Source organism: Heterodontus francisci, chromosome 12 (assembly GCF_036365525.1).
Source record: "Heterodontus francisci isolate sHetFra1 chromosome 12, sHetFra1.hap1, whole genome shotgun sequence".
NCBI classification, from domain to species: Eukaryota; Metazoa; Chordata; class Chondrichthyes; order Heterodontiformes; family Heterodontidae; genus Heterodontus; species Heterodontus francisci.
The window spans coordinates 44,759,026-44,785,656 of NC_090382.1; the positions used below are offsets into that span (position 1 = coordinate 44,759,026).

The following is a 26,631-nucleotide window of genomic DNA, read 5'->3' on the forward strand; positions in this document are numbered from 1 at the left end:
TCGAATGGCTTCTGGAAATCCAAATGCACTACATCTACCAGTTCTCCTTTATCAACTCTGTTTGTTATATCCTCAAAGAACTCCAGCAAATTTGTCAAACATGATTTCCCTTTCACAAAACCATGTGACTGTTTGATTACGTTAAGCTTTTCTAAATGTCCTGCTATTTCTTCCTTAATAATCGACTCTCGCATTTTCCCAACAACTGATGTTAGACTGACTGGCCTATAGTTTCCTGCTTTTTGTCTCCCTCCCTTCTTGAACAGGGGCATCACAGTAGTGGTTTTCCAATCTGCTGGGACCCTCCTAGAATCCTGTAAGTTCTGGAATATTTCGACCAATGCCTCCACTATCTCTCCACTTCCTTTAAAACCCTTGGATGCAGGCCATCAGGTCCTGGCGACTTGTCTGCCTTTCGTCCCATTAGTTTGTCAAATACTTTGTCCCTCATGATAGAGACTGTTAGAAGATCTTTCCTCCCATTAGCTCCTTGCTTATCTGATATCTGTGGGATGTTTATAGTGTCCTCCACCATGAAGACCGATGCAAAACGTTGGTTTAAATTATCTGCCTTTTCCCTCTTCCCCGTTATCAGTTCTCCAGTCGCATCTTCCAAGGGTCCCATGCATTGTGCGAGAGTTTGGATGGGTGACTGAAAACGGTCAAAAAGATGGGGTTTGAGAATGTTTGTTTATAAAGGTGGAGAAAAAAGTGATACGCTAAAGGAGTATAAATGGTGGTTTCTAGAGAGTAGCACTTAGACAGCTGAAGCTCGATACAGAGCAAGGGGAATGGGGCATGCACAAAAGGCCAGTGTCAAAAGTGAAGGGTGTAGGGCAAAAGCACTTATGGAAGATGTTGCAGAGATAGGATGGGGCAAAGCCATAGAGGTATTTGAACACCAGGAAATAGCTTTTAAATGTAATACGCTGGGGGACAGGAAGCCAGTATCGGGTAGTGAGAATGGAATGATGGGTGAGCAGGGCTTAATGTTGTACAGGCAGCACAGTTTTGACTAATTTGAAATAATTAATGCTGTGTGTGATTGCCTAAATGTAAGAAATTATTTGGATCTATTGAAATGTATAAAGTTCACATTTAAATTCTGTCTGCATATTAGTATTGAAAACTTTTTTTTTCTTGCAGGTAACACTTCAAATGCCCTAGCACCAGCATAACAATGACTTTCAGCTGTAGTTGCATGGTCAGTCAAGAATAAATTTGACTATGGGGCAAAGATGCTTATATAGGATATACCAAGTTGAATGCTATCTACTGTTTACAGCAGCATTGCTGCATCGTCATGTTATTTAGAAGAAATGATAGGAACGGGGCACTGAGGAAAAAATGGTATTTGATGGATCTTAATTACAGACAAAGAATTTGGGGACTTTGGAGATCCGATATGAATAGATCCTGTGACGCTTTGAGCACCATTTCAAACTTTGAAGAAAAATTAAGATGATCAGAGTAAAGGAAGAAAATATTCTATTATAACTGGACAAATTGTGGCTTCTATTGAAGGAGGACGTACACTGAGGCGATGGGATTTTTTTTAATTTCCAATTTTTTTCCTGAAAAATAGTAATCAACCTACCCAAAAGGTAATTCCCTTTTCTAAAAGAATAAATATATTGTGCAGTTAACCCTTTGAGGACTACTGTAGCTTTTTTGCACCAAAATACAAGTTTAATTTTTTATGGGTTCAGAGAATGCTGTAAATAAAAACATTTTCTATTCTGTGCTTTTGTTGTCATCTTTAAAACATTCTCCACTCAATTATTTGTGGGACACCAGTTTATGGACCCTGTATGCCAGTAATTTAAGATTGGCTACATAAATTCAGTACTGAAAGGATTAAATCATTTTCCATGACACCTTTAGATACGATGTTACTTCAGAAATGTGGCATTCAAAGCTTCTATTTGTTCTAGAGGATTTATGCAGCTGAATTTATAGCTTTTTTTCTTACAATTAAACCAGATCTTTGTACATTGAAAACTACGGTAATTACTTAGCTGCATGCTTTGTCCAGATTTACAATTGCAGTTTTGTTCTGTCTCGTACATTCCCAGAAAAAGCATTGTGTTGGGAAGAGAACAAGAGATGCCGTCTTAATGCAACTGACTCCTGGACTTTCCTTTTCCCTTTTTGGTGTTGGAAAAGTCAACTATTGTATTATAGAATTATAGAATGGTTATAGCACGGAAGGAGGGCATTTGGCCCATCATGTCCATGCTGGCTTTCTAAGAGCGACTCAGCTAGTCCCACTCATCTGCCTTTTCCCTGTAGCCCTGCAAATTTTTTCTCCTCAGATAATTATCCACTGCACTTTTGCAAGCCACGATTGAATCTGCTTCCACATCACTCTCAGGCAGTACATTCCAGATCCTAACCACACTCTGCATTAAAAAAAAGTTTTTCCGCATGTCGCCGTTGCTTCTTTTGCCAATCACCTTCAATCGGTGTCCTCTGATTCTCGATCCTTCTGTCAATGGGAACAGTTCTCCTTATCTACTCTGTCCAGACCCTTCATGATTTTGAACACCTTTATCAAATCTTCTCTCAACCTTCTCTTCCATAAGGAGAACAAACCAGCTTCTCCAATCTGTCCACACAACTGAAGTCCCTCATCCCTGGAGCAATTCCCATAAATCTTTTCTGCACACTCTCCAATGCCATCACATCCTTCCTAAAGTGTGGTGCCCAGCATTGGACACAATACTCCAGCTGAGGCTGAAGCAGTATTGCATCATAACTTTTGGAAGATTAGATGTAATAGGAATTTAATTGTTGCATAATTTGAGGTTACTAAAATGTCACTTGCATGCAAGCTATCTGATGGTGTAGAAGCAATGCTAGATATTTCTCCATCTTTCATGCTGCGTCTTGGCAGATTTGCTACTTAATTACCAACTGTAATCTAAATCTAAACTTTCTCATTGTGACTGAGCATGAGGAGTTCGAACCAAGAAAATCCTGCCTGGACAATTTGTTCGCTTTGTTTTTGTAACTTAAAAAAAAAATCTGCACAAGCCTCTCCCAGTGCAGGCCAGTTTACAGTACTGCGTTTGCATTGGCACAAAATGGCTTTGTGTACACATCAATGCAGAACAGGTAATAGAATTCCAAAATCAGAACCATGGTCTGAATGCAACTACGCTTTAGGAAAAAAGTGATGGACCAGATCCTTGAAGCAACCTTGCACTAGTTGGGCTTTGCGCTCTGCCATATAACTGCAATGCCGTGCAAAACGCACAGCTCCATTGGGCGAGATGTATGGGAGATGGGACTGTATCACACGCTTGCCATTTTTACATTGGCACTCATCCTAGTTCCAATTCTGTGAGCCTGGTATTTGAGTTGGCTCCCTGTATTTACACTGCTAAATTCAGATTCTTTACCCCAGTGACGGACAGTAGAGAAATTTCTTTGTGGACCTACAATTCTGGCACCAGGATAGATAGCTAGAAGGCCTCAGATTCAATCTCTGGTCTGTGCTAACTTGGGGAATCTTCAGCAGGATGGGATACTAGAGCTGGCTTCAGAGTCCCTGGTATTAGAAAGTCAGGGTACCTGCTCCTGATTGTAACCACTACTGTAAGTGCATACTTGTGGACGTTGGATGAGAGGGCAGATTCAAGCGCAACAGTGATGCCTCCTGCAATTGAATCGGCTGTCTCATTGTCCAGACCTATTAGAGCTGTTGCTTCATGGTCACTGGCTTTCATACATGAGTATGAACTGCTGCCTTAAAGTGTTCTGTGGATAAAGGAAGGTATAAATTAAGGCAAATTAAAAGCCTTAAGGTTTGTGCAATTTTTGAAACTAACTTTGATTTGGTTTCTTTTCCAGGATAGTTTTGAAGACTAATTTCGAAAACTTCCCTAGACACAGTTTTTTTCCCCCCTTCCACAGGTAATGAAATGTATTATTTTGCACATTTACCAGATGATTCTGAATTTTCATTTTACAGTAATATCTGGGTTCTCCTTGAGAAAATATCAGTGGGAATGATGACAGTACCTCGTGACTATCACACCCATTCACTCCCGGTTATTGATTTGAATTTCAGCGGGAATAATCAAGCATGAGGTTTCGTCATTTTGTACAGTGCTTGCCTGAAATGATGCAGAAGACATTCTGGTGGTATGGGCCTGGGGGCTGTGAAGCTTCTGAAGTTTAAGATTCAGATTTTCACCTTAATTATGAGTTTCTGCTTTTGCTTTTAGCAAAATTCAGGTGACTGAAAGCTGAAGCAAAGATTTGGATCATTAGAAATGTGCAATAATTCAGCATTAAGCATCAAAAGGCAAAGATCTGAATGCTTAGCCCCTATTGTTTAAAATAGGAAGATCTCCCCAGATAACTTGTGAAATGGTAACACCTTGTTTAGTACTAAGCTATGCAGGAGCATACCCACCTCAATGGTCAAGTACCCTACGAGCTCTCAATTTTGTAAGTTTGACTGTGCAAAATGGCCTCTTGAGCAAATCAGTTCTTTCAGGAGAGAAGGGAAGAAAATTGGCCAATAAATTAACAAGGATTAGTGGTTCGGGTTGAACCAGCAAGTATGGTTTTGGCCACTGGCATAAAACTTGGGGAGAACCCAAATATATGTTGCATTCTGAGCATGTATTTGTTTTGTAGTAACCTCTCCATATTTTATCAAGCGTATAATTTCAGGAATAAAAGCAAATGCTGGAAATACTCAGCAGGTCTGGCAGCATCTGTGGAGAGAGAAGCAGAGTTAACGTTTCAGGTCAGTGACCCTTCTTCAGAACTGGCAAATATTAGAAATGTAAAAGGTTATAAGCAAGTAAAGCGGGGGTGAGGCAAGAGATAACAAAGGAGAAGGTGTAGATAGGACAAGGTCACAGAATAGCTGGCCAGAAGGTCGTAGAGCAAAGGCAAACAATATGTTAATGGTGTGTTGAAAGACAAAGCATTAGTACAGATAGGGTGTTAACGGACTGAATATTGAACAGCCGCAAGTACAAACATGGAAAAAAATAGTGGGTAAGCAAACTGAACAAACTAAGATGAAATAAAATAAACACAAAAAAAAATTTAAAAAGGAAAAAGAAAAAATAACTAAAAATAAAAGTAAAATGGGGGGCCCGTCATGCTCTGAAATTATTGAACTCAATGTTCAGTCCAGCAGGCTGTAGTGTGCCTAATCGGTAAATGAGATGCTGTTCCTCGAGCTTGCGTTGATGTTCACTGGAACACTGCAGCAATCCCAGGACAGAGATATGAGCATGAGAGCAGGGGGAAGTGTTGAAATGGCAAGCAACCGGAAGCTTGGGGTCCTGCTTGCGGACTGAGCAGAGGTGTTCCGCAAAGCGGTCATCCAGTCTGCGTTTGGTCTCCCCAGCGTAGAGGAGACCACATTGTGAGCAGCGAATACAGTATACTACATTGAAAGAAGTACAAGTAAATCGCTGCTTCACCTGAAAGGAGTGTTTGGGGCCTGGGCCTTGTCCTATCTACACCTTCTTCTTTGTTATCTCTTGCCCCACCCCCTTTACTTGCTTATGACGTTTTACATTTCTAATATTTGCCAGTTCTGAAGAAGGGTCACTGACCTGAAACGTTAACTCTGCTTCTCTCTCCACAGATGCTGCCAGACCTGCTGAGTATTTCCAGCATTTCTTGTTTTTATTTCAGATTTCCAGCATCTGCAGTATTTTGCTTTTATTATATCATTTCAGGAGTTAATTTTGTAATTTTCAGACACATCTCAAGATAATTTCTCCTGGTGCTGGGACATTTAAATGTGAAGTAAATTATGGGAGAGTAAAATCCCAAAATGCTCAGGGTTTTTAAAATTTCTTTTTCCTGTGTATTTATTTTATGTGGTCAATTTAAGTCATTTGAGCCATTTGTATTACACAGAGATCCTTAAAGACAGGTATTTGCCTCCTTGAAAACAAAGTGGTTAATTTCTATTAAAAAGGGTTACACTTTGCCATGTATCAATGTGAGTTAGTTGGAAACCTTTAGTGCTTCCAATATTTTTGTACAGTTCTGAAATTTTAGTTGAATCACTGGATCACTAAGACTATGCATTCACAGAACTCTGTACACAGTAGACCACCTGTAAGTCACTGAAAGCCATAAATATCTTTTTGTCTAGACTAAGAGTCAGCAGGGTACCATTTATAAAAGTTACAAATGATGTAGAATTGCTGGTTCTGTGAACTAATTGCAGGGCTGGTCCCTCACAAATGCTTGGTTACACATCTTTAGTGTTGTAAAAGGTGCATAGAAGCACCCATTGTTCTAGCATTCAGTATCTAAGGTTAAATTTGTAGTAAAGTCCAAAATTGTGTTGCTCACTAGGTCTGGTTGACCTATATAATTTTTATTGCCGTGAAATATATATGCTGGCTCTTAGATGCCTTGAATATCTTGTGACCTTGGTGTAATAGCTTATCGCAATTATTTTTCTAAATTAGATGCTAACATTGTTAAGGGCCATATTTCTGGGTTAAGTTCACTTCACTTTGAGTATGCCACAAGAAGTCCAAATCCATGTTCATTGGTCCCAGTAGGTAGTAAATTTCTGTGGTTACATTTTTGGTAATTGTGAATTAGCAGTTTTGCAATGGTGTAAATTACACACTTTTTTTCACATCCCTACTGTTTTACTGTTCCATTAAAAGTCATGTTACACTTTCCTAATCTTGTGGCTTAACTAAAATCGAAAAAGATCTAGTATTAGTTCTGAAATGAAAAACTGCAAAATTCACTATTTATAATTAAAATGATTTTGAGCGAGATCAGAGAAACCTAATCAACATTTTCATGTTGTGCAAAAGATACCCAAATGTCATTTTTGATTAATGTTATACTTAAAGTGCAAATGCAACTTTTGGATAAGTTCAATAAAATTGAACATTGTAAATTTTTCCTTTCTACCAAAATAAAAGTTTACTGCAAGATATGAAAATTGGTGTGATTTATTTTCTTTCTCATCGTGGACAAAATCTAAGTTATATATTTAAAGAACAGTCATAAGCATAGACCGTATCTGTCAAGTGTTGCAAATTAGACGCGTCCTTGGGACATAAATTCACATATAGCTAAAATATCTCAGTGGCTAAGTTCAAATTTAGTGAATTTCCAGCTTATCTTGAAAACTGTGTTTGAGTTGCATTATGGGGAATAGTGGTTGTCATCTTCTAGAATTACAATCACCAGAGTGCACCACAAACATACAAGTTCATGACAATTAAACGGACAATTTGCAAATGGTGGGTGACTTAAGCAGCAGGAAAAGAAGCATCAAAAATAAAAATGTAATATTTTTCAGAATTTTACAGTTGAATCTATTAAATGAAAATTCTAGGCTGAGATCTTTCAATCACAGGAGTTTATTTTTGATATTTTAATGGACTTTAAAAAAAAACTCATACTCTAAATAAATGTTAACATCATGCTCTGTCTGTTTCTAAATTAACGAAAAATCAAACTGTATGTGTTGATATCCTGATGTTGATGAACATGGTGAGTTTACTCAGGTGGATTGTGCTGAAATAGCATTGCTAAATACACAATGATAAACCCAAAGAAGATACAGCATCAATCCTGTTAATCCTGCTCCCTCATTATCTGACTGGGTGGCCAGACCCCAAATGATATTATTAGCACTTCCTGTTTTGACATAGTACTAAAAAAATTGAAATGGGCCCAGTAAAATTATACTGGTTTTAATTTAAAAGGAGTCCTGATGCTATAAACATTATTCATGTGTAGTTAACTCTACTGTTTAACATTATTAACATGTCAATCTGAATGAATCTTTTAGAAAGCTAACATTTGATAAGAATATGCCAAATGCATTAAGTATTTTGTGTATATAAATTGCATGCCGTACCTGCGTTTACAATGGTCTTGGCATCCAAAATGTTGTATTTTAAAAAGGTGGCTTCATAGATTACCAAATTTTGAATAGAATAATACTTTCAGATTTACCCCCCCCAAAAATGTATGCTCGCCATTTCTATCAGAACTACAATATAACTTAAAAATAATTACCAAAATAAACATTCACTTCCAATGTAAAAATGAATCACATGTTGAAATAAATGTACCAATTGTCTGACTTTAAATTAATGTCTTGGGGCACAGTGTAGTTCTTTCAATATGCTGCACAACAGATTAGCTGGACATAATTTACACCTGTAGCTGCTCAGTGTGCTCCTCATCTAAGCCTCTCCATTAAGGGGAGGTAATGGGTGGAGTACAGAGACCTAGAGGAAAGTCGGCAGGGATTAGTGCTTGGCGTGGGAACTAAGAGAAGGCAAAGAAAAACAGGTTGTCAAAGTGAGAGGGTGGGAGACTGGTGGGGAACAGAAACATGAGAGAGGTGTGGAGAGATAATTTGTTAATTAATCGTTACAAATTTTAAACTTTTTAAAGTGCCTATTACTACTTTACATAATATGGAGTATAATGCAGTTTCATATCTTTTTTTAAAAATTCATTCTCTGGTTATGGGCATCATTAGCACGGCCAGCATTTGTTGCCCTTGAGAAGGTGGTTTTGAACTGCTACAGTGCATGCTGCGAAGGGACTGTGCTGTTAGGGTGCTTGACCCAGTGACTATACCTATATAACAATGATAAAAGTCCACATCGGGATTGTGCGTAATTTGGAAGTGATGGTGTTCCCATGCATCCCCTTATCCTTCTAGGTGGGGGAGGTGCTGTCGAAGAAGCTTGGTGAATAGCTGCAGAGCATCCTGTAGATAATGCACCATGCCTGCAGTGTGCACTGGTCGTGGAGGTAATGAATGTTCAAGGTGGTGAATGGGATATTGATTAAACGGGCTGCTGGATAGTATTGAGCTTCTTGAGAATTGTTCCAGCTGCAGACATCCAGGCAAGTGAAGCATATTCCATCACGCTCCTGCCTGTTCCTTGTAGATGGTGCAGAAGCTTTAGGTATATCACGAAGTGAACTACTAGCTGCAGCATAGTAAGGCTCGGACCTGCTCCAATAGCTACAGCATTCATGGGTTTGTGGTTAATGGTGACTCTCAGAATGTTGATGGTGGGGGATTCGCCGATTGGTAATGCCAATGAATGTCAATGGGATGATAATTTGGAAAATAATTTGTGCTCTATTGTGTCCTTTGAGTCCTGCAACATATTTTGAAATAGTTGCTTGGATTAGCTGGATATAAATTTCTGAACCAAGCCTTCAGCTACAACTTGTCCCAGAATCTGTTTTTTTCCTCCTACTGGAGGTACGATAGAAATGTTGACATTGTAGAAGCAGGAGGAAACTATTGGAACAGAAAAGGCACCTATAAAATGGAACCCAGCAGAGAGAAGGGCCTAAGGTACAAAGAAAAAAACAAATCTGAAATAAGAGCAATGGCTGGTTTACTTTGAGCAAGGGTATGACACTGGATCACAAATGAGCCTTGGGTCAATATTTACTTGAACTATTCCATGAAGTGTGTTAAAACTCAATGTATTCAAAACAGTTTTTTTTATGTTGCACATAAACTTTATATTTAGATGACAAAATGTCTGCTTGGCTCTGTGAAAGACAATAGAACAAAAACCATCTATCTCCATCTTTTTTATATTGATTCAAAACATAGAAAATATGACAAGTGCTCAAACATATTGACCTGACAAAGTAAATTAACCAAAAACAATGGTAACCACCTTGTGTGTCCTGAATTGCAACATTGAAATTCCTTTTGATATTTTGTATTTATTTATACTGCTTTGGTTGTACCTGGGGGTTTCACAGTTGTTAGTCAGGTTTTTTGCTGGCAACAGCTGTCTCAGGGCATTCACACAAAAGGATCAACTATAATTACAGCAGATTTATTGAATAATCCTCAGTTAATAGCTGGAAAATTCTGTGCCCAGTATCTCTTACAAAATATTAGGACCACAATACATCACTTCAGGAATGCAAGATACACCCTCATATTGCATATCATTTATTTTAATATAAATTTCTGAACCAAGCCTTCAGCTACAACTTGTCTCAGAATCTCTGTTTTCTTCCTCCTATCCACCTTCTCCACAAGTGAACTCTAAACGAAGCCTTGGCTTTAAATTAATATATCTGGTGGCTGCGTGCCATTCAAATACACTTGGCAGAGTTGTAACAAGTTTTTGAGAGCTCATGATCAGTCTGTTATTGGAGTGGCTCACAGAAGCAAAGTTTTCTGCCTGGAGGGAGATAAACTGATGATGCTTAAAGGAGGGCAAGAAAAAAGAATCCTATTAGCTTATCAGGGCAGTCATGGAGAGCTTCTTAGGCAGGATGCCCTGCTATCTGAACTGAAGGAAGCCACATTGAGGGGAAAGCTTGTAAGGAAATAAATGGATGAACAAATGGTAGCTGTATTATTTCCTGGTATTTACCAGGAATTATAATTTATAACTAACTATGTATTAAGCAAAATACATGCCCTATAAATGCATTTTTAAAAAAAATCTATGTGATGCATTTAATATATGAAAAGCAATGTTTTATGAAAATAAAATGCCCTTCACAGCATCTCAAACTTGACAAAATACAAAATACCATCCCCCATTGTTTATCTTCAACCTGCTTTCAGCTAGCTTGCTGCTAACTAATGTAGCCAGCTTTTGTCAAATTGTACAATATATCATCCTTCATTTAGATTAGATAATGATGAATTTGATTCTAAGTCTGGGCATTTGAAGCCTGAAAAGATATCCAACTGAAGCTTTTGCTTTATATTTTACCCCACTGTAGAGACTAGGAGTTTTATAGTTCAACTGTCGTCTTAAAATAGAATTCGATCATATTTGGAAAGTGCTAAATGTCAATGGTTTACTCACCAGTACAGATCCAGCTTGTAAAGTCATTTTTTATCAGCACATCCAAGGTTATACCCATCTTAATGTTGCAATGAATTTTTACTAAGGTGAGTATTATGTTACGTTGACTTTTTCTAAGAGCTGTCCTGTACAGATTTTCCAACGAAGAATGGTTAATTGAGTGCCTGATGGGCATACAGGCCCATTCTGGAATTGCTATGGAACTGTTTTCAGGTGCTTCTTTAAACGCAGTGGCTCCCTGGTTCTGGAGAGATCTGAAATGGGGTTCCATGAGTTGAAATTGACAAACGTATGTTTCCTATAAGGTTACATTTTTTCATCTCCTGGAGAGATGGAATGTAAGTACCTTTCTCCATCTCAAAGGGCTGGATTTTGTAATCGCGCTGACAGGAGCGGCGGTGGATGCGCAAAATGTTGGCCGTCCCACCTGTGATGACGGATGGGTGGTCACTTAGCACAATGATGGCGGCCGTCCCCCCCCCCCCAATCTAGTGGCGGGGGTGGCACTGGCGACACTGTGAACGACATCACCTGATGTTAGATTAGGTGTTGACGCCATCTTTAAAAGGCTGCCAGTCCTGCATTTACTCTCCTTGCAATCAATTCCAGTTTGTTGCAGCAACACTTCTTCGTTTTGCCATCATTTTGCATCTCAGTAAACGTTCCCCACCACCACCACCCCCACCCCCACCCCCAAATGTAAGAGCAAGGGTGGCCCCATGGTTCAGTAATGCCTACCTGCTGATTCTCCCCCAATTTGCGAGGGAAAGGTGGCAGGTCCTCTTCCCCAGCGATGGCAAGAATATGTCCTCCTGCCTTACCAAGCAAGCCTGGACGGGGATTGCAGAGAAGGTTAGCAGCCGTGATGTCACCCGTTGCAACTGAGTCCAGTGCAGGAAGAGGGTCAATGTCCTCCTATGCTCAGCCAAGATAAGTTGCGCGGTTCTACATAGTTTGCTGCAATCTGCTTGCCCACAAGCGTAAAGGTGCACGGTTGACACAACCATTCTAATGATAGGAAGATCATAGTGTAATGATAGCAGATTACTGACTGCATAAGTGAGACCAGTCTCCCTCATTTCTATTTTAGCCCAGCTTAGACGCATGACATATAAGGTATCAGAGCAGCGACACCCCCAGGTGCAGAAGAGGGGCCCATGTTAGCATTGACATGCTGTGGAGATGTTTGAAACTTAACAGTAACTGCACCCTTGTTCTTTCAAGAGAAGAGGGCCCACAACAGCAGGGAGGCGGCCTGGGCAGGTGGCGGGGTGCCCAACCTGCCGCCTCTGTCTCAGGCCGAATAGGAGGGGCTGGAGTTAGCAGGAATTCAAGGAGCACATGCCATATCGGACACCGAGCTCAATCCCAGTTGAAGAGAGTGATTATTGACAAACACAGAATGAATCGAAATTACATTTTATGTAGAAATGTAATGCTGTCATCATTGTGACGAGTACCATAACACCTAAATGTCTGTTCTTCATATTGTATCTATCAGGACAGCACTCACAAATGCTTGGAGATACCAAAGAAACAACAACAACCACTGAGGATGAGCAACACTTAGAGGATGCACCGTCCCATGACACTCCTGCACCTTCCACCAGGGCAGATACTCGCACCTTGGTGGGTATCTGATCAACATTAGATTTGGGGTCACAAGCTGGTGAGAGCACCACACACATGCCCGAGCAGCTGCCTGAGGCTGAGACAGCCGAGGCCCCTGAGAGTCAGAGGACATGCTGAGCCCCAGGCTGATGACAGGCCCCTGGTGTTGACAGCACAAGGCATACTGGAGTTGCAGGGAGAGATAAGGCAACATCTGGCGGAGATGCCAGAGGCTATGCGCAACCATGAGTGGATGATGAAAGAGTCCATCCATGCCATGACTGCTGGCATGTCCCAGACAAACGAACCTCATCCATCAAGAGGTTGGTGACCCTCATGGAGAGCCACAATCCACAGATGCGCCATGACTCAAACCTCGCCTTGGCCATGATTTCAAATCAGCGGTGGCAGGGCAAGAGAAGGACCCAGACCCTGGAGAGTGTTCCTGCTCCTAGTCCTTCTCCAGAGAGAAGTGAGCTTTTGGAAGGAGGAGGAGAGGCTGTGCTCCAGATCTGTGCTCTCCCCTCAGGGTGATTTGAGTGTGGACATGGGCTCCTTAGCCCCTCCACTAGTGAGTCCAGCTTCAGCAGCCACGACACCTGAGGACAGTCGTGCACTGGTGATAGTCACGAGGTACTGTCCCAGACCTAGGGGCATCCTGATCTGCAGCCTGCTTTCAGTCCAGCTGCTAGTGCAGAGGTCACACCGCAAAGGAGCACCCGCAAACATTTTAAAAAGACACCTTGACACTAATGGATATTCATGGGTGAGACGGATATGTCATGTTTACTTTCTTTAAATGTCTTTTCCTGCCAATCACCAGCCTTTATTGTCCGAAAACCACGTTCCACCATGGGGTGATTGTGTCTTTCAATTCCAGCATAAGCCATACAATATTGCCAATGTGACCACTGACATCATCGGCATGCCAATATGCATGATGTTTAATTGCATGAATGTTGTCACGAGGGCAATGGCTTAGTCTATTTTGGTAGGATCGTGGCAAATAAATACTAATTCATGCAAAACATAATTTAATATATTTAAAGTACGGTCCCATCGCAGAGCGGCGGAGGTGCCATCACAGAACTTCACCACCTCTGAGAAAATTGGAATCGACGTTACGGTGGATAAATTTGCGCCGATTCTCAGCAAGCCCCCCCCCCCACCCCCCCGCACCCCACCGCTGCCCCGGCCCCGCCACAGAACCCGACTTCCAACCGAGTACAAAATCCAGCCTGCATACACATACACACCCCTTCTATAAATATTGGGCCAAGGCCAAAGGCTTTGCTTATACTCATACAATGGAAAAGTGATATTTGATTTTTTAATATATTGACAGTCCATTCGCATAGATGTCAGGAAACAGTTGTAAATTTTGATAGTGCAGTGCTTTTGAAAGACATGCATTTGCACAATAAGGTTTCCTTTGAGGGAATATGTGGAGATTGGGGAACAAAGCTCCTCCAACTTCACTAACCATAAACCCAACAAACAATGATTTTAAGCCGTGACAGAGGGTAATGATGATGAACATGCCATTAAATAACAGGATATATTGATGTATATTTTGGTACTTTTCAGTAACTCCGTGTTGATTGTCACCAGATAAATTTAATATTACATTTGTTAATCCTTTGGAATGCCTGGCATTACATATCAGCCTAGATTTTGCTTTAGTAATGATGGAGTTATCAGCATTTGCCATCATTACTCCAGTGAAACTGACAGCAACTTTGGGAGTTTGGACATGGAAAGAGTAATGTGGAAATCCAGAAGTTGCTGTTAGTGAGTCGATGCTCCTCCATAGGATGTGCTGTCGAGGTTCCCACAGTCTGCCTTGCAATTACGATTTGGCGAGAACCTCCACTTCTGCATTGTTAGTCGCATTGTAAAAACCCTTGGAAAAAGTTACACCTTGTCGAATGAGATATAACTGAGTTTTTAACGGTGTATAACTTCATAATTAATGCAAAATGCCTTTACTGGTCCTGGAAAGCTAATTTTATATTTGTGGAATGTCAAATTTCTCTACAATGGCAAAAAGTTACACATTTTTAAAAATAGCTCTCTCTTTTCTTAAAAGTCTATTTTTTATTTTAGCTTCTATCTCAATACGTTTCACAATCTGACAATTTAAATTAAAAGTGAAGAATTTTAAGTGCTTTTAGCTTCCTGGTTTGCTGTGTGAATATACTTCAATGTGATTGGTTGGTTACCTGCTTGCTGCCATCACTGCTGCTTTACACCAAGTCGCCTTGACTTGACACGAGAATTAAACTGCCTTGGGAAAAGGGAAAATTCCCACCAGAGATCACTAGATCTTTGTGGGCCATTTTCTTCAGGTTGAGTGCCCTTGCTTCACTGCTGACCACAAAATCCAGGCCATCAATTACTTGCTTGTGATGCCCTTTATGATTCTGGTCACTGACTAAAATAATGGAAAACTTAATGCAACCATCTCCACGGACTCCACTGCGTATGTGTGTCTTGACTTGGCATTTGTTTTTGACCTTTTTTCCAGCAAGGATTTAGAAAAAGTTGCTTTTAATATTGGGTTTTGAATGCAAAGTCTATTCCCAAATGTAAAAAAGGATATTCTCTAAAGACTGTAAATAATAAACAAATCATTAACATGTTTTAATAATCAATACCCACCCCACACCCGTTGTGTCAAAATGTCTTGTATTCCTTTCCAGCTGTGAACTGAGGAAGATAAAGATACTGCCACAGATGGGCAGTCAGATTTTTAAAGAGACAACTGTGAGAGCTTTCACTGAAACAAAGAAAGACTTTCATTCATCCAGCGTCTTTTATAATCTCAGGATATCCCAAAGTGCTTTCCAGACAGTGAAGTACATTTGAAGTGTAGCCACTATTGTAAAGTAGGAAATGCAGCAGCCAATTTTGTGACTAGAATGCGTTACACGATAATGTCCTTTATCTAACTCTTCAAAATAGTAAAAGAAAAATCATAGGCCTTACAATCCTGGAAGTTTCTTCCTGAGGAGAAAAACTCAGACTCATTCCATCTGTTTTCTGTGCAAATACTGCACAGGACAAAGCCCCCATTCAAAATATGTGATTCTGATTGTGGTTGGAGCAACACACTGTCAATTCAGTCCCATCGCTCCACAGGTCACATCATATTTCTTTAAGCTTTCCAAATTGAAGAAAGCAGCAGCCAAATTGAAACAATCCAGTACCTCCCAAATGAGGCAAACCAAACCAGGTATCTTTAGATATCAACAAATTAACTGTTTATTTAAAAAAACTAAAATCTTAAACACTATTAAGAGAAATCAATAGCTAAAGACCTTATAACTTTTTTTTTAAAACTAACTACTGAATTCGCATGCATATACTCAAACTAACAGTAGTTTGGTTTTTAATTAGCAGTCTGAAAAAATAGGAAAAAGTCTTTGCAGATTATACTTCCTGATGAATGATCTTCTAATGCAACACTGTCAAAGTTCACTTGCAGTCTCCCAAGGTCCAATGAATCCGAAGTTCCTTCCAGATATAAGAATTCAGCAGTTCAGTTCAACAGTTGTAGTATTAAACTCTTTTTTTCTAGGGATGAACACAGCAGATCAATAATTTGTTATTTCTTTAAGGAATTAATTTAGCTTGAAGCTTTTGAGAGAGAAACTTCTTCTTTGGCGTCTTTGTCTCGAGAGACAATGGGTAAGCGCCTGGAGGTGGTCAGTGGTTTGTGCAGCAGCGCCTGGAGTGGCTATAAAGGCCAATTCTAGAGTGACAGACTCTTCCACAGGTGCTGCAGATAAAATTGGTTGTCGGGGCTGTTACACAGTTGACTCTCCCCTTGCGCTTCTGTCTTTTTTCCTGCCAACTGCAAAGTCTCTTCGACTTGCCACACTTTAGCCCCGCTCTGGCGATCGCTGGCAACTGACTCCCACGACTTGTGATCAATGTCACAGGACTTCATGTCGCGTTTGCAGACGTCTTTAAAGCGGAGCCATGGACGGCCGGTGGGTCTAGTACCAGTGACGAGCTTGCAGTATAATATGTCCTTGGGGATCCATGCGGCTCACACGGCCAAGCCATCTCAGGCGCCGCTGGCTTAGTAGGGTGTATAGGCTGGGGATGTTGGCCGCCTCGACGACTTCTGTGTTGGTAGTACGGTCCTGCCACCTGATGCCAAGGATTCTCCGGAGGCAACGAAGATGGAATGAATTGAGACGTCGCTCTTGGCTGACGTACGTTGTTCAGGCCTCGCTGCCGTACAGCAAGGTAGTGAGGACACAGGCTTGATACACTTGGACTTTTGTGTTCTGTGTCAGTGCGCCATTTTCCCACAGTCTGGACATAGCAGAGGAAGCCTTTCCCATGCGCTTGTTTAATTCTGCATCGAGAGACAGGCTACTGGTGATAGTTGAGCCCAGGTAGGTGAACTCTTGAACCACTTCCAGAGTGTGGTCACCGATATTGATGGATGGGGCATTTCTGACGTCCTGTCCCATGATTTTCGTTTTCTTGAGGCTGATGGTTAGGCCAAATTCAATGCAGGCAGCCGCAAACCTGTCGATGAGTCTCTGCAGACACTCTTCAGTGTGAGATGTTAATGCAGTATTGTCAGCAAAGAGGAGTTCCCTGATGAGGACTTTCCGTACTTTGGTCTTCGCTTTTAGACGGGCAAGGTTGAACAACCTGCCACCTGATCTTGTGTGGAGGAAAATTCTTTCTTCTGAGGACTTAAATGCATGTGAGAGCAGCAAGGAGAAAAAGATCCCAAACAGTGTAGGTGCAAGAACACAGCCCTGTTTCGCGCCGCTCAGGATTGGAAAGGGGTCTGATGAGGCGCCGTTATGCTGAATTGTGCCTTTCATATTGTCATGGAATGAGGTGATGATACTTAGTAGCTTTGGTGGGCATCCAATCTTTTCTAGTAGTCTGAAGAGACCACTCCTGCTGATGAGGCCAAAGGCTTTGGTGAGATCAATGAAAGCAACATAGAGGGGCATCTGTTGTTCACGGCATTTCTCCTGTAGCTGGCGAAGGGAGAACAGCATGTTAATGGTGGATCTCTCTGCTCGAAAGCCACACTGTGCCTCAGGATAGACCTGCTCAGCCAGCTTCTGGAGCCTGTTTAAAGTGACTCGAGCGAAGACTTTCCCCACTCTGCTGAGCAGGGAGATTCCACGGTAGTTGTTGCAGTCACCGCGGCCACCCTTGTTCTTATAGAGGGTGATGATATTGGCATCGCGCATGTCCTGTGGTACTGCTCCCTCATCCCAGCACAGACAAAGCAGTTCGTGCAGAGCTGAAAGTATAGCAGGCTTGGCACTCTTGATGATTTCAGGGGTAATGCTGTCCTTCCCAGGAGCTTTTCCGCTGGCTAGAGAATCAATGGCATCACTGAGTTCCGATTTTGTTGGCTGTACGTCCAGCTCATCCATGACTGGCAGAGACTGGGTTGCATTGAGGGCGGTCTCAGTGACTACGTTTTCCCTGGAGTACAGTTCTAGGTAGTGCTCCACGCAGCGGTCCATTTGCTTGCGTTGGTCAGTGATTGTGTCCCCTGATTTAGATTTGAGGGGTGCAATCTTCTTGACTGTTGGCCCAAAAGCTCTCTTAATGCCATCATACATCCCTCTGATATTTCCTGTGCCAGAGGCCAGCTGAATATGACTGCATAGGTGTTGCCAGTAGTCATTTGTGCAGCGCCTGGCTGTTCTTTGTACAGCGCTTCTGGCTGCTTTAATTGCTACGGATGTTAACTCGCTGGGAGCTTTCTTGTAGTTCAGCAGTGCAATGCGCTTAGCGGCTATGACAGGTTCCATCTCTTCAATGTGAGATTGAAACCAGTCTGCATTCCGCTTCACACAATTTCCATAGGTGGTCATTGTTGAGTCATAGATGGCGTCTCTAATGTGGGCCCACTTCGGCTCTGCATCCCCTGTGGGAGTGTTTTGGAGGGCTTTTTCAAGTGAATTTAGAAACTTGCGTGACAGCTGTGGATGAGAAATTCTGCTAGTGTTGATGCGCGGGCGGCCCTTCTGCTTGGAACGATGCAGCTTCTTTGCTTTGAGGCTAACCTTGCTGCACACCAGGGAGTGTTCGGTGTCGCAGTCCGCACTGTGGAAGCTGCGTATGATTTGAACATTGTTTAAAGAGGCTCGCCTTGTGACGATGAGGTCCAGCTGGTGCCAACAACGTGATCTTGGGTGCCTCCAAGAAACCTGGTGACAGGGTTTAGTGTGAAAGAATGAGTTGGTGATGCAGAGGTTATGATAGGTACACAACTCAAAAAGTCTCTGTCCATTCCATTCATCCTTCCAATGCCATAGCGCCCAAGGCAGGAGGACCATGAGTCATGGTCGGCCCCAACCCTGGCATTAAAGTCCCCCAGCAGGAATAGGTGTTCGGTGTTGGGGATGCTACTAATGATATTATGGAGTTCCTCGTAGAACTGGTCTTTAGCTTCAGGTGGGGAGCAGAGTGTTGGAGCATAGATGCTGAGTAGGTGTACTAGACCAGAGGCGGTGAACAGTCGGATGGACAGTTTGCGTTCCGAGCCATTTGAGGGTGGCTCTATCATGCTGAGCAAAGAGTTTCTGATGGCGAAGCCCACTCGGTGCTGTCTTGGTTCTTCAGGATCCCTACCCTGCCAGAAGAAGGTGTAGTCTTGCTCTCTTAGAGATCCGCTTGCAGGGAGGCGTGTCTCCTGAAGTGCCGCAATGTCCACATTGAGTCTACTGAGCTCGTTGTTGATGATGGCGGTCTTCCAAGAATCGTTGATTTGTATAAAGTCTTCCGACAGGCCAGGACACATGGTTCTGACGTTCCAGCTTGCAAAATGAAGGGTTGGTACCTTCTTTCCTTTTTTGGTCGTGCTGTTTGGTGCGGTGTTACAGTCCACTTGTCGGGCAATGACCCTGAGCTCTAAGCACCCATTGAAGCAGGTGGACTGTGGCGGGACAGACCCTTACTAACCGGGGTCTGCCCGGTTTGAGGCGGGCGGTAGCTGTCCAGTGAGATGCGATGGCCTCTCCCACCGACAAAGGCAACCCATGGCGCCCAATCTCTACGCCAATTGAGCTGGACTTATAACCCGTAACTGCTGCCTTCCGTGTTGATTTGGTCGCTGTGAGGCAACTATGGAGTGACCTCTCCATGGCGCATGCCTGGGCGGATGTATGGAGGTTGTGAGTTGCCCAAGCGTCAAAACCCCCCTCTCGGCCTTCCTGGTGGGGTCCAAAGGAGTGCAGAGCTGCAGGAACTGCCGGAAACATCACAAAGGTGACACATGACCGCCTTCGGGGTTCCGCTCCGGATTTTCTGTTAGGGTTGACTCCCTTAGCCTTGGTCTCTCCCGAGACGCCCACAAGGCAGTGGGGTTGATGGGGTCCCTATGCAGGGGTAGGTGGATGCCGGTGGGAGGAGGTGGAGGGAAGAGGGGGGGTGCGAGGAGGAGGAGTGCAGTGGGAAGGTGTGGGGGGAGCTGGGATGGGGGCTGCAGGGGGTAGGGGAGAGGGGTGCAGGGGAAGGGGGTGCAGGGGAAAGATGGTGCAAGGGGGGAGCTGGGAAGGGGGTGCGAGGGGGAAAGGGGTGAGCTGGGAGCGGGGGAGGGGGGGGGTGCAGGTAATAAAACATCACATCAGCTCCCACCATTGAATATAGCATTTCTACGAGAGAGAAACTACATAGGGTTTAAATAGACTGAGAGCTCTCCTATTTCCTTCACGTGCTGGAACAGCCTGTCAACTGTGTGTCTCTGCTAGCCAGTTTCAAAGTCAAAACAGATACATTGAATCTCTGTTCTCCCTCTCTATGTGGCTGTAGGATAGCAACCAGAATGCACTTTCACTCACTGTCTCTGGAGTTTGCTGCCTTAAAAATGTACTGATCTTTTAGACTTTTAAAGGCGCATCGCAATATTTCCTAAGGAGAGGGGGGGGAAACAGGACAATACATTAAGATTCGATAGTTGAATTTTTGGGTCATGATCTACTGTACCTGATCTCCCTGGAAGCACACTGGCTGCTAACCTGCATGACATTAACTTACAAGTGTGCAGGGTATTAGATGCATTTAATCTACAAATTGGGCTCAGTTTTGGGAACCTGATGCAAAATTGGTGAGCAAAAAAAAAGACTTGCATTTAAATAGCACCTTTCACAACCACCAAACATCTCTAAGTGCTTTACAGCCAATGAAGTACTTTTGAAGTGTAGTCACTGTTCTAACATAGGAAACTTGACAGCCAATATGCCCACAAACAGCACTGTGATAATAGCCAGATAATCTGTTTTAGTGATGTTGGTTGAGGGACAAATATTGGCCAGGACAGCGAGCGGAACTCTCCTGCTGTTCTTTGTTAACAGTGCCACGGGATCTGAGATGGCAGATGGTTTAACGTCTCATCCAAAAAAAAGACACCTCTGACAGTGTAGCACTCCTTCAGTACTGCACTGGTTAAGAAGTTAGAAATGCTCGAGGACATTTGGAAGTCATCTTGTTTAAGTCAAGTAATGTGACGCACTGACATGGGAAAGCATGATGTGTTCTTTATTTTATATTATTACTCAAAGGTTGGTTGTACTGATTTGAATTAAATGAGTGTGATCTTAATGGCTGTTTTGTATATTCATTTCACTGTGAAATAAAGAAGCTTATTGATTCATATCTGGCTACCAAGACTGGTTTTGGAGAGATTGAAGAAGCACATGTGCTAAAGATATGAATATCTGGTTCAGGTTACAAGGGGTACTTTGTTATAGGTCCCAAATTACATTATTATACAAGCAGATAGAGAGCAATGTGAGACAACATTGTGAGCCAAGCACTGTACAAATCTGCAAAGATTCATGGTAGATGAGAAGATTGGACAAATTTTAAGAACCAGCAAAGAATGACTAAAAAAAAAGAGGGAGGAAGTAACGTATGAGAGAAAGCTAGCTAGTAATATAAAAACAGTAAATTTCTAGAAGTATTTAAATAGGAAAAGAGTAACTAAAGCTAGTGTTGATCCTCTAGAGAGTGAGTCTGGGGAATTGATAATGGAAAACAAGAACATTTTGGAGGTGTTGAACAGGTATTTTGTGTTTGTCTTCACTGTAGAAAACTTAGAAAACTTCCCAAAGATACTTGAAAAATCAACAGGTGAAAGGGAGGGAGGAACTTAAAACAATTACAATCATCAGGGAAAAGGTGCTGGGAAACTATTAGACCTAAAGGCTGACAAGTCTGGTAGATGGCCTGCATCCTTGGGTATTAAAAGAAGTGGCTGCAGAGATAGATATATTGGTTATAATCTTCCAAAATTCCTTAGATTCTGGAAGGGTCCCAGCGGATTGGAAAATAGCAAATGTAGCACCTTTATTCAAGAAAGGAGGGGGACAGAAAGCAGGAAACTATAGGCTTGTTAGCCTAACATCTGTCATAAGGAAAATGCTAGAATTTATTATTAAGGAGTATCAGTTCTGATGAAGGGTCACTGCCCTGAAACGTTAACTCTGCTTCTCTCTCCACAGATGCTGCCAGACCTGCTGAGTATTTCCAGCTTTTCTTGATTTTATTTCGAAAATCATAATGGGATCAGATAGAGACAACATGGTTTTATGAAAGGAAAATCGTGTTTAAATAATATTAGAGTTCTTTGAGGAAGTAATATGTCAGGTAGATAAAGGGGAAACTGTAGATGTAGTGTACTTGGATTTCCAAAAGGCATTTGATAAAGTGCCCCAACAAAGGTTACTACACAAGATAACAGCACGTGGTGTAGAGGATAACATATTGGCATGGATAAAGGATTGGTTAGCTAACAGGAAGCAGAGAGTAAGGATAAATAGGTCTTTTTCAGGTTGGCAAGCTGAAACTAGTGGAGTGTCACAGGGATCAGTGATGGGGCCTCAACCATTTACAATCTATATCAATGACTTGGATGAAGGGACCGAATGTATGGTCGCTAAATTTGCTGATGATACCAAGATATTCAGGAAAGTAAGTTGTCAAGGACAGTTAAAGAATCTACAAAAGGATATAGATAGGTTAAGTGAGTGGACAAAACTTTGACAGATGGCATATATAATGTGGGGGAATGTGAACTTGTCCACATTGGCAGAAAGAATAGAAAATCAGTATACTATTTAAATGGAGAGAGATAGCAGAACTTGGTGGTACAGAGGGATCTGGTTCATGAATCACAAAATGTATGCAGGTACAGCAAGTGATTAGAAAGGCAAATGGAATGTTAGCATTTATTGCAAGAGGAATTGAGTGTGAAAGTAGGGAAGTTTTACTGCAGCTGTACAGGGCCTTGGTGAGACCACATCTGGAGTACTGTGTACAGTCTTGATCTCCTTATTTGAAAAAGGATATAATTGTGTTAGAAACAGTTCAGAGAAGGTTCAGTTGACTCATTCTGGGGATAAAGGGCTTATCTTGTGAAGAAAGGTTGAACCGGTTGGGCCTATACTCATTGGAGTTTAGAAGAATGAGAGGTGATCTTATTGAAACATATAACATCCTGAGTGGATACCAGGAGGATGTTTCCTCTTGTGGGGGAGACTAGAACTAGGGGACACAGTTTAAGAATAAGAGGTCTCCCTTTTAAGAAGGCGATAAGGAGAAATATTTTCTCTAGGAGGGTTGTTAGTCTGTGGAATTTTCTTCTCCAGAAAGCAGTGGAGGCTGGGTCAGTGAATTTATTCAAGGCTGATTTAAATTTTTGATAGACGAGAGTCAAGGGTTATGGGGGGGTGGGGGGGGGGGGGGGGGGGTGGCGGGCAGACAGGAAGATAGAGTTGAGACCACAACCAGATCAGCCATGATTTTATCTAATGTGGAGCAGGCTTGAAGAGCCAAATGGTCTACTCCTGATCCTAAGTCCTATGTTCCTATATGTTCCTATGTTCCACAAAAGTAAGATGCTCAGAGTGCTAACAGGAGTGACCAATGCCACTGAACTTGAGAATATAACTACAGCAGTCCTGATTTTGTGAGTATGTTCTTGCACATACATGTGCAGTGGATGTGTGAAAGGGATCTCTTGTTAGAGGGACAGCAGATATTGTGAATGAAAGTCAGCATAGATTTGTTAAAAGCAAATTGTGTTGACATGATCAAGTTCTTTGATAAAGAAACAGAGAGGATTGATGAGGGTAGTGTGGTTGATGTGTATATGGACTTTCAAAGGCATTTGATAAAGTACCCATAATAGGCTTGTTAGCAACATTAAATCCAATCGGATTAAGGGGACAGTGGCAGCATGGATACTAAATTGGCTAAGGGACAAAAGCAGAGGTTAGTGGTGAATAGTTGTTTTCAGACTGAAGGGAAGTAAACAGTGGTCCCCAGACATCGATGTTCAGACCATTGCTATTTTTCATGGCTATTAATGATCTTGACTTGGGTATACAGTGCACACTTTCAAAGCTTGCAGATGTTATGAAACTCGGAAATATAGTAAACAAAGAGGATAGGATAGTAACATACTTAAGGGGGACATAAACTGAAATGGTAAAATGGACAGCCACATGGCAGATTAAATTTAGTGCAGAAAACTGAAGTAATACATTTTGGTAGGAAGAATGAGAAGAGCCAATATGAACTAAATGGTACAATTTTAAAGGGGGTGCCGGAATAGGGAGACCTAAGGTATATAAACACAAATCTTTGAAGCTGGTAGGACAACTTGAAAACATATTAAAACATATAGGATTCTTGCCTTTATTAATAGAAAAATAGAATACAAAAGCAAGAACACAATGCTAAACCCATATAAATCACTGGAGTATCATGTTTAATCTGGGCACCACACTTTAAGAAGGATATCCAGGCCTTGGAGAGGGTGCAGCAGGGATTTGCTAGAATGGTATCAGTGATGAGGGACTTCAGTTATGTCGAGGGACTGAAGAAGCTGCAATTGTTTTCCTTAGACCAGAGAAGGTTAAGAGGAGTTTTGATAGAGTAAATAAGGAGACACTGCAGTGGCAGAAGGATCAGTAACTAGAGGACACACATTTAAGGTGATTAGCAAAAGAACCATAAGGAAACTTTTCTTTTTGCACAGTGAATTGTTATGATCTGGCATGCACTGCTTGAAAGGGTGATGAAAACTGATTCAATAGTAATGTTAAAAAGGGAATTGGATTAATTCTGGAAGGGGGAAAAAATACAGGGCTATGGGAAAGAGCAGGGAAGTGGGATTAATTGGATGGCTTTACCAAAAAGCTAGCATAGGCACAATGGGCCAAATGGCCTCCTTCTGTGCTGTATCATTCTATGATTCTATAATAAACTATTCAGCTTTAGTTTTTGAAACTGTCCAAATGTCTCAGCGAGTCATGTCTTAGCGAGTCATGTCTTTGTATTTACTCCAGAATTTTCATTATTTTCCATGAAATTTATCACCCTCTATGGGCAAGTTTTTTTTGCAGAGTTTGTAGCACACACCAAAACCTCACAAGTGCTGGAAAATTTGCATCAAGGAATATATTAAACATTTTCTTTCATAAACATTTGTAATAAGTCCAAGAACGCAGCAGGAGTGATTACACATTGAGCACCTAATGATGTATTCTGGGTTAATGGTTGGTTCCGGGTGATTATGCAAATATTTCATGGAAACAATCTAACTGAAGTTATTTCCTTACTGTATTTATATTGTTATTTCCCTCTTCCCCATACTTCCGTCTTCCCAATTTTATTATTGTTCTTTAAATATCCACCTTTAGATGGATGTGAAGGGGAGGAAGGTGGTTCACATTGAAGATCCCATAACCTGTATTCTTCATCTGTGCCAGTGAATTGTTGATCTGGTTTCTTTCTCTCCAAAGCTAGAACACTGATGTTGATAAAACATTTCACTGGCACTTTAACTGCAAACTGATAAAAATGGAAGTACTTTCATGTGCTGTAATAATAATGTTAACTGTTTTGAGTATTTTATATTCTATATGTCATTAAAACAAACCAATTGGTAGATTCAATTTTTATAACTTTGGCAAATATTCTAAAAGCAACAGTTTATTTATTAACTGGATTTTTGTTTTATTTGTTTTACTCTGTCCTGTTGTCTCTTGCGAGCATACTTTCTCCTTTAGCTCAATACTGGAATGAGTTGACCCACAGGTCTCTTAGGAGGCCAGCAGTACTTGTTCATTAAATGCCTTCAGATGGTGTAGCTCTCCATGTTGGGACTGATGTGACTAAATTGTTCTGGCTAAAATATAAGTTTTATTTTTGCAATTACTTTGTTATATTCAAGGTGACTTTTTCCATGTGAAAACATATCTAGTAATTCTACATCTGCCTCTGACAAGTATCCCTCAAATACCAAATGTAAAGATTACTAAGAACAGATACATTTTAGTAATCAGAGCTGGAAAATTACGGTAAATTAATTTCAAGTTTGCCGTAGCTGACCCCTCCCTTTTCCTGAAAAAGAACGCTGGTTATTGTATTCAAAGTTTGCTTCCTCCAGGATCAAAATATGAAAAGAAAGAACTGCATGCAATACAATATCTCACAATGTTTAAGAGCTCACTTACAAATTCCAAGAACACAGAATGTGGCAACTTACAGACCCTGATGTTCCAGTTCCAGAGTATGACGGAGGATATTCTGAAACAACCTGCACTGTATTATAGTGACATGGAAATCCATCCAAGCTGTGTGACCAGTTAAACTATTTCAGCACATACTCTCAATTGATTAGTGTTTTTTTCTTTCACTGCTGATGGTGATTAGTACTGCAGTTTCAAACTCCACTTTCACAAAGAATTTCTGTTTACGCAAAATTACTTCAATGGTAGATTTCATAATTAAATGGCAGCTTGAAACGAACTTGAAAAGGTATGCATTTGTCAGTGTTTGCTGTAGCAATCACAGAAGTGAGTAGAACCCCAACCTGTTCACAGCTTGGCTTCATTATTTCCTAGCTCACAAAAATATATAGATCTGAAATTGACGAATTAAAAACAATCACAGATATCAAATGTTTGACAGTATTTAGATTAAACCTGGATAACATTCTTAAATTGCTTTATCTGTTGATCGATTAAGTAAGAATTGAAGTTGCAAATTGGTAGCAGATAATCTGTTCATTCAGATCTGTCACCAAAATCATTACTTTTTTTGAAAAATTATGTAAGGTCAACTAGGAAATTGGTACTATTTAATATAATGTACTTTTACTGTCACAGAT

The 26,631-nt window shown here is 41.3% G+C and overlaps 1 protein-coding gene across 5 annotated transcripts in view; it reads left to right on the top strand.

The window, feature by feature from the left end:
- The window catches only part of LOC137375842 (biorientation of chromosomes in cell division protein 1-like), a 64,123-nt gene that overhangs the window by 15,406 nt on the left and 22,086 nt on the right, over positions 1 to 26,631 (top strand). For 2 of the 5 annotated variants that reach the window (XR_010976076.1, XR_010976073.1), the window contains exons 4-5: positions 1,147 to 1,604; positions 3,856 to 4,744. Coding sequence is in view for 1 of the 5 variants with exons in the window: in XM_068043380.1 (XP_067899481.1) it covers positions 1,147 to 1,178 (32 nt within the window). In the remaining 4 variants the exon portion in view is untranslated. Of the gene's footprint in view, positions 1 to 1,146; positions 1,737 to 3,855; positions 4,745 to 8,701; positions 8,721 to 26,631 lie in introns of those variants that run through there. The other 3 variants (XR_010976075.1, XR_010976074.1, XM_068043380.1) reach the window with 3 other exon arrangements.